General features: G+C 36.7%; 1 protein-coding gene across 6 annotated transcripts in view; it reads right to left on the reverse strand.

Annotated features, from left to right (window-relative positions):
- Positions 1 to 8,607, reverse strand: part of cobll1b (cordon-bleu WH2 repeat protein-like 1b) — a 24,805-nt gene that overhangs the window by 7,151 nt on the left and 9,047 nt on the right. For 4 of the 6 annotated variants that reach the window (XM_024286819.2, XM_024286821.2, XM_024286818.2 and 1 more), the window contains one exon: positions 748 to 933. In XM_024286819.2, the coding sequence (XP_024142587.1) occupies positions 748 to 933 (186 nt within the window). Of the gene's footprint in view, positions 1 to 747; positions 934 to 1,796; positions 1,909 to 7,125; positions 7,669 to 8,607 lie in introns of those variants that run through there. The other 2 variants (XM_024286822.2, XM_024286823.2) reach the window with 2 other exon arrangements.

Below are 8,607 nucleotides of genomic sequence, written 5' to 3' on the forward strand. Positions count from 1 at the left end.
AATTAAGTATTACGTATTTCTTTATTAAAATTGTTTTGACTCGGGAGCAGACGTAAGAAATGCAGATTAAAAGAGAGCTTATGTGTGACGATGTGTGGCCCACAAGCTCCCTGCTCCAAACTCTCAAAGGGGGGTGGGGTTTGCTCTGCACCAACATTCCCACCCACAATTTTAAAAGTAAACATATCCAATTAAAAAAATAAATAAATAAATGGGGAGGGGGGTGGGGCTGCTCTGCATCAAGAGTCCTGCCTAAAACCCAGAATTGCATTTCTAATGAACTTCTGCCACTGTGCATAAAATATGTCTTTAAAAAAAACAAAGGGTTTGGGATTTTGGCTAAAAATGTCATAATTATAAATAAAAGATCACTGGAAACGATTTTACGATAGAAAAAAAATATATGGTTTGAGTGGGACTTTTATTTCATTTCAGTGTGGTAAATAAAAAAAAAAAAAAGGATCACTAATGCAATTTTTACTGTTAACACAAAAATGCAGCATTTGTCGCACCAGTGACCACATGAAATAAAGCACAACATTCAGGTACTCCACCCATCTGACTCACTCTGAAGCAGGACGCCATGTGATCACTTAATCTATCATTAGTCTCATGATCTGGAGCTTAAAAGTAACTTTAGATGTTTTAGTTTAAAACTAAAAGTTAAATAGCGCAAAGAATAATGTCCATATATGTAGGGGAATTTTTCTTTTTTTTTGGCTTGGAGCTTTTTAGCTTCAAATATACCTTCCATGAACCACTGTCATCTGTTCCACTCCTCCAGGCAGAACTACAGTCAGTGAAAGCTCCTTGTCTTGCAGGTTCTCCTTCTGCTCCATGGTTAAGTGAAGGTTTCCGGGGTGCCAGGGGGAAAATCCTTGGGAATCTAACCTCAGTCCCGGAGGGGACGGGGCTTTACTTTTTCTCGACACCCTGCAGTCAAAAAAAAAGAAGCTGGTAAGAGCTTTGACAATTATAGAAAAACAACCTGCGTGAATCTGCAAGGATAGACATTAAAAAACATTTCTGTCGGGAATCTGATTTTGAAAATGTAAGCAAAAATGTGGCAATGGAAGCAACCCCTCCTCTGAAGGCCTCACACAGCAGAGTGACTGCAAGATTTAAGAGTTTAAGCACAGTTAGGACACAAGTCACAAGACAAGGAAAAGGGCAGCTGTGTTCTCTGAGCCTGAGGAAAGGGCTTGCTGATGAACATGTGGATTATTTCTCTCAACTTCCATCACTGTGAAACATTTAGTTGAAGGTGAATGGGTTTAGTTTGGACAGTAAAGGTGGGGTGTGTAGCAGCTTTTCATTTCCTGCAAGAAGTATGGCAAGAACCTTTGCTTTTCCAGTGATTTCACTTCTTAAAATGTCACAGAAAATGTGTCAAAGAGCCATGGGAGAGAGAGAAAAACACCATGTGGGTTAACAGGCAACCACACCAACACTCGCCAAAAGGAAAAAAAAAAAAAAGTCACACAAGTCGTTTTCCCCCACAATTTTCAATCATTTGGGCAACTGTTAAGCATCTATGGGAAAACAAGACTACTGAAAAAGTCTTAGAATGTAAACAACGATGAACGATTTTATTTGAACAGCATGGTCTTCACAGAGTCAAAATTGAAGTAACATAAATGCTAAAGCAAGAATGCAGTGTAAATGGGAGACGACACCGTCGGTAAACCCTCATGTCACAAACATCTGAAGCAGTCATGTGTTCCGTCGGTATGCGACAGAAAAGATTTTCTTTTTTCTATGCCCGTAGCTCAGAGTTACCGTCTGTAAAAACTCACGTGGGGGCACAGCGTATTCAAACAGAGGAATCCGAGCAATGCAAGGTCACAGGCTCCACAGAGCAACGTCCACTCAGGGATTATTGGTGCCGTTAGGAGGCCAAACGGCCTTAAAACACTGAAAACAGCACACAAAAACACACAGATTCACCAGAAAACCCTGGATTTTAAAAACTAGAATGTGAAGCATAGTTCTTGTATGGGATTCCATTTGTGCCAAAAATATTTTTTTGCATCCACTGTCTATATCTTTGGTCCAGCGTCTATGTCTGCTGAACAGGGTTATTGAACATTTGTTCATGTCTATGAACTACTAAGCAATATCTTCTGCATGTCTTGTGAAAGGACTGGAGCTAATGACGCTAGCAACTGTTGCTAAGGACTTTCCTGATGACCAGATCCAACAACAATAGCAAATGCAAAGTTTTAATATAAAGCAAGCTCAAACATCACAAAGCAAATATGAAGCTATCATCAAAGAAGTGTGGACATGCAAAAGATAGTAGACATTGAACTTTCATGTTAAGGAGGGAGCCACAAAATATCAACTTGGGGGCCGAAAATGGCCCACGGGCCACTAGTTTGAGACCCCTGATGTAAAGAAAAATAATTTTCACATTTAAATTATTTATATTTTAAAAACCGTGTTTGTCAAAAAAAAGAAACTCTGGAAATAAAAACATTTAAAGTGCAAAAATGAAAAATAATCGAATACATTTCTGTAGATTTTATAACTTTTTAAAGCAGAGGAAGCAACAAAACTTTGAATTATGGTAACACGCATACGTTTCTATGCAAATATAGTAAAACAACAATTTTATTAAAACAGTGTTAATTTTTTTATTCATTTTAGATGAATCTCCGTTCTGTCAGTTCATCACATAAACAGCATGCGAGTAAGAAGAAACAAAAACAAAAAAAAAACGTTTTTGTAGATATCATGATAGAAATATTATGCAATCCCTCCATCCAGACGATGCACCCCCCCAATAAAGATCTGTCTCAAAAACAACTGGGTTCTGGGCTCAGCTATTTTGATAAGGTTGGTGATTACACCAGATAAGTTCCACGAATAGTTACAAAAAAAAAAAAAAAGTGAGTACAAAAATGCACCAGCATTTCAACCTTGGGCCTGTTGCATAAACAGATTCACACAGACACAGTTTCACGCACAATAAACCAAAGAAAGCAATTGCAGGGAATTCAGCTGCTGCACACAAAGAAACAACCTTGACCCCGCGTGGAAACACACACACACAGGTTTTATAGCTAACACATGCAGGACCACACTGGGGTCATAATGCAAACACAGTTATGCAACTTAAACCCCCACAACACACAAACACTAAGTGAAAAATAAAGTTTACAAAAAAATGCTAATGTGAAATAAGATTTTACAGGAAAAAACAAGTTCATTTTCATCCTTAAATTAGTTTCCAACCTTTTTTAAAAAACAATGGACAGACCCGTTTTTATTTTAGTTTTTCTCTTAAGAGAATGGTCTTAACTGCTGTTAGCCATATATCCAGAATATTCAGTAAGTCCCATCTTTTTGTAATTCATTTTCACAGTATTTTTAAGCGACAAACTAATAAACTTGCTAATATTTTTAGTTATTGTGAATTTACCATTAATAGAAACTTTTTATACAATTTGTTTACCAGTGTGTAAATGTCTTTTTAATGATTCAGGTCTTTGATGATAATTGATTCTGACTAATCTTGTTTGTTACGGTTCAGTGTTAGACAATAACTTTTTGCTAATTTATTTGATACATTTTTCATTTTCCAAAGAAACAAGTCATTTGTTTTTTATCTTGATTTTCTTTTATTTTGTTTATCTTCTGATGTATTCATTTTTTTTTTTTAATAATGACGACTTTTTAGGCACAAAAACTGTGTTGTTTGCATGGAGTAAGCCTTTCCTGACTTCCCATCATCCCTCGTTTGCACGCCCTCCCACTAGCTTACAGCCCCTCACAACCCCAAGCTAACCATATTGGTGCAACAAAAATGGCGAGCCATATCCGAGCTATCCAACCTTATGGTTTTGAACAAGATGTCAATTCAGACGAGGAAAACCAAGACAGTAATGGATCTATTTGTCTGCAAGTGGATTCATCGGAATGGAGCAAAGCAGGGAGCACCTGCATTTTTTGCTTTTGCTCCTCAATCATTTGAATAAAGAAATACACAGAAATGTAATTTTGAGCTTAATTTTCTATATATTTGTCCTCTATCATGAGAAAAATGCCAAAAGAGTGTGTTAAAAACACCAAAAACGTGATTTTCATTTTAGTGGGTTTTTTAAAGTACCCCAATACATGTTCACATGGTTTAAAAAACACTAACGGTGTATCATGTGTCAAAGTTCTGTCAATGAACATTGTTTAAACAGAAACTATCATTTCTATTTGTTTAATCAACTTAGTGAAACAGCTTTAAATGTGTGGCTAATTAACAGGTTTTAACTTGTAGTTAATTTGCTTTGAACTTGCTAAACAACTTGATCAGAAACACAACATTATCAACCACTTTATTTTTTTTTAATTCTTGTTTTACAAAGCCATATAGTGATTTTAAATTGTTAAGTCTCGATTCCTTTGCTACAAAATACAAACAGAATAATGTCCCGTGTGCAACTCACCTGGGAGCACAGCAAATCAAACTTTGTCATTAAATATTAAACAGGTATTTGAAGCTGAAACTTCTTTTGCTGAAACCCTGCAAATAAGTTTAAGTTCTATAACATCCAGTCAAACCAGTTTCAGTAATAAAACATCATGAACATTAAAAGGCTGGAATGGCGGTGGTGACTCCTAATGCGTTCAAAAGGATTTCAGCTTTCAGGAACCAGTTTGATAAACGAAAGGAGGAAATACGAGATAGTGGCATGGCCAACTCAGGCTACACTAAACTGAGAGATGCAAACAGTTTTCAACATTTGCACCCAGAGGTCAAGAGAGATACTTTCAAGAATGTTAGCTATGATTAGATTAAAAAAATAAGTGATTGGCTTTTAACCTTCCAAATCTCTACTAGTTTGGAATTTGACAAGAAACTCAATAGAGATCAAAGGTTAAAAAGTGTGGTCAGCCATTTCTTAATTTATTTCTAATGTGAAAGTCCAATTAACGAAAACATTTAAATACATTTTCAGTAAGAACTTGCATTTTTCTTCATCTTTTCAAGGTCCAAAATGATTTGTTTTATACTGAGCCAAAAATTAAAGAAATTGCAGGATTTAAAACCATTTACAAAAAAAAAAAAAAAAAAAAAAGAAAAGAAGTTTGGGAAAAGAAAATGGCCCCAAATCACTGCAAATGTCAACAGGAAGCTTTACTGAACACAAACTTTGCCCTCTGGGAGGCACACAGCCCTGAATTTAAAGTCTAGTCCTTTATATCTAAACCGCTTAAAGACTTTTCAGAAATGCTCTAAAGGGCAGTTTAGTAAGCAGATTATTTCACGACACGCTGTCCAAACAAGGCAAAAGAAACCAACAAAATCACCTGAAAATAAAATTTCTTGAAAAAAAATTATCTAAACTAAAGAGTTGAAGTTTTTAACAAAATAAAAGTATGGAGAACAGCAACATCCATTTCTCTGGTTTCTAATCCCACAAACAGCAATGAAGCGTTTTGATGTTGTAATAAAAATGCATTTTTTTCTAAATTTGTCATTTATGTTGTTATGTTTCAATGTCTTCGACTGATTTTTTTCACTTTGCTGCCTCATTTTATTTAGTTTTTACACTCGGTCTACCAGAACATCAACAATACTTGGATAAATATCCAAAACATCTAAGAGTATGTGGGCGAGAACAAGTATAAAAGACACTAAACACACTAAAATGAAAACTATAATATTTGAGTGTTATCCTTATATTTTGTGGATTATTTATGTTATCAGGCATTTTCCAATTCATGGCAACCTCTGCAACTGTCATTTTTTTGGTTTAGAATGAAGCATAAAAAAACAAAAAGACAGCAAAATAAAAAGCATGGAGTCAATCAAACTGCTATGGTCATTTGAGGTAGTAATACTCTGATTTCTTTGTGTTTTGACATTTTAAACGATAAAACGTTGTTAGAATAAAATATACACATTTCAGAAGTCACTCAGCTCCACAGGAATTTTTATTTTTTTTACAATGACGTTGCAAATTTGAAAGCAGTCAAAATGACTGCCTTGATAGTTCTAGAGTTAAAGCTTCATTAAACTCAAATTTTAACAAATAATCTTATGAATAGAAGTAAAATAATAATGCAAACGCAATGTCAGGACCCTGCTGTCACCGCAGTCATTTTGGACAGGTGACAAAGTTCAGCATGTACCTTTCTCATTGGTTTGTTGCTGATTGGGAGGAGGCAAGTCGCAGCTTGACTGTGCCGATGCCTCACTCACAGGCCGCCCCTGGGAGGCCCGACATTCACAAACAAGTCCATTCAGAACTGCAGAACAGGCTTGACAGACGCCATCGCAGACCAACAGGAAATAATAGGCCTGTTGTCATCATGTCATTTCTTACACTTCGTCACAGGGCGATCTTATGATCTTCAGTAAACAAAAGCCTAAAAAGCTGCATGTGTCAAAGGAAATACTGGATCCAAGCTGCATTTAGGAATTCACAGACAATCACGCGTATAAAAAAAAAAAAAGTCAGGAATAGATATGAACATTCTTTCTTTAAAAAAAAAAGAAAGAAAGAAAACATACCTGACTCAAAAGGGGATATAAATCTGCAAACTCTTATCTACCTAATTTGGTATCAGTTAAATCTTAAAAGGGACAGAAAAAAACAAATCTAGATGATAATTCTTCTGAGAAGATATGTAAAATATTTCACTTTCTAGATATGTAAAATGTGGATGACAAAAAAAGATAAATGATATTTTATGTGTGAGAAAACACATACCCATTATGCCTTGTTCCAGGTGTCATTAATTTACCCAAACAAGGTTGCAGCCTCTCTATCATGATTTTTTTTCTTATTTAGTTGATGGATTAACACAAAAAATACACAAAAATATGCCAAAGCGTAGAAAGAAAATGATAAATGAAAACAAATGCTTTATGTGAAATTCTAGCTGCTCTTGAAGATTCAAAGATTCTATTGTAAAACACATCAACTATTTGGCAGCAGTAGCTGAGCTTTACAGTCATATGTACAAGCTTAAACACGCCATTGTACAGGAGTGGTAAAGCAGCACACCTGCCACTTCAAGTCAGAACACAAACATTTGACAGCATGAAGGCCAAAGGAAAAGTTCCCTCCAAAGCATGTCGGTGTTGACAGAATGACACAAGCGTCCCAATCACTTTCTTACCTCTCTACTGAAGCCTTTTCCCGCTCCCATCAGTCTCCATTCTGCTGGATTCTCACATGTGTAATCACACCGACGCAACTTCAAGTGGTTTAGCTTTAAAAAGCCCACCTTAATGCCACGCCCACAGGTGTGACATCAGAAGTCTGCCTCCACCTAGATCCTGCCTGCTGTCCTGCTGGGCCTCCAGGAGCTTCAGAGCCGAGCGAGCTGGTGGGACTCCCCCCGTGGTCGGGGTAAAGCAGCTTTCTTTGCCTCCCCTTGCAGACGTGAACCTGTGGGAGGGGCCAGTGGAGCAGCTGCTCGCAGACAGCATGTGAGCTTGGAGCAAATCTGCTGAATAACTCTGTTTGTGTCTGTATTCTTCTCGTTCAGCCCTGACACGATTATCAGGTAAACAAACAAGGGGCGTGAAGGGCAACTTCTGATCCAGCTTTTTATCTTCTGCTGCGGTGCAAATCCTCCCCACTTCATCATTCAATCAGCTCGTCCTCCTCTGTTTGCTTTTGTGCGATGAAGAATGCTACCAACTGTTTAAAGCCACACCTCATTTCTGCAGAATTGACTCACAGCTAAATTATGCTGGAGGACTTCTTGGTTGGATGAAACCATAATGACAGTAATTCCCAACAAAACAATGAAACAACATGTATTTCCAAACGGTGAGGAAGGCCTCTGTGGAAACACGCTGGAGTATAATTAAGCACTTTTCTTTCACGTAAAGCATAGCAACAGCAAACCTGGAAAGAAAACACGCCACCGTTACTCTCAAAGTGGGCTACAAACTTGAAGGTTGGGTCCGAATTCCTTTACTACTCCCAACTTAGTGCTCTATATAGTGTGTTCGGTATTTTGTAGAGCTGTCTGAATCAAGAGTCTGCAAAAAACTAGTGTGCATCAATGATCACTAGAGTGGTGAATATTGACCACAATGCATTGCGATTGAGTAATTTTTCAAGTGAAGAAAAAAGCATTTAAATAGTCTTCGTAAAATGTTCTTATTGTTAGGTTTTTACTTCTTTTACATAATATTTGCAGTTAAAATTAGAATTGTTTTTTTTTTTAAATGAAGGGCACTAGATAGTCATTTTTTTGTAGCTATGGAGTATGAAGGGTATTTGGACATACTCTACAATTGTACTGTGCGGGGACGGATCATTTTACTGTTACAGATCGGGTAGCAACAATGCATCAAAGGTCACTAGATCAGCAAATAGAGACCACAATGCATTGCATTTGAATGATTTTTTTTTTTTTGTGAAAAAAAAATATTTGTATTTATTGTTTAAGAAGTATCCATATTTTTATCATCAAAACACAGTGGATTCACAGTATTTGTAAAATGTTCATATTCATTAGGTTTTTACTTTAGGAAAATTGTGTTTCTCTACAGACCCAGTGTAAGCTTGAAGTCGTGTAAGGTCAGGAGACAGCACACCGAGTGGTACGGAAGCAATAAATTCAACTTTTCATTGTGAAATGTGT

The sequence above is a fragment of the Oryzias melastigma genome, linkage group LG21 (genome assembly GCF_002922805.2).
Source record: "Oryzias melastigma strain HK-1 linkage group LG21, ASM292280v2, whole genome shotgun sequence".
Lineage (NCBI taxonomy): Eukaryota > Metazoa > Chordata > Actinopteri > Beloniformes > Adrianichthyidae > Oryzias > Oryzias melastigma.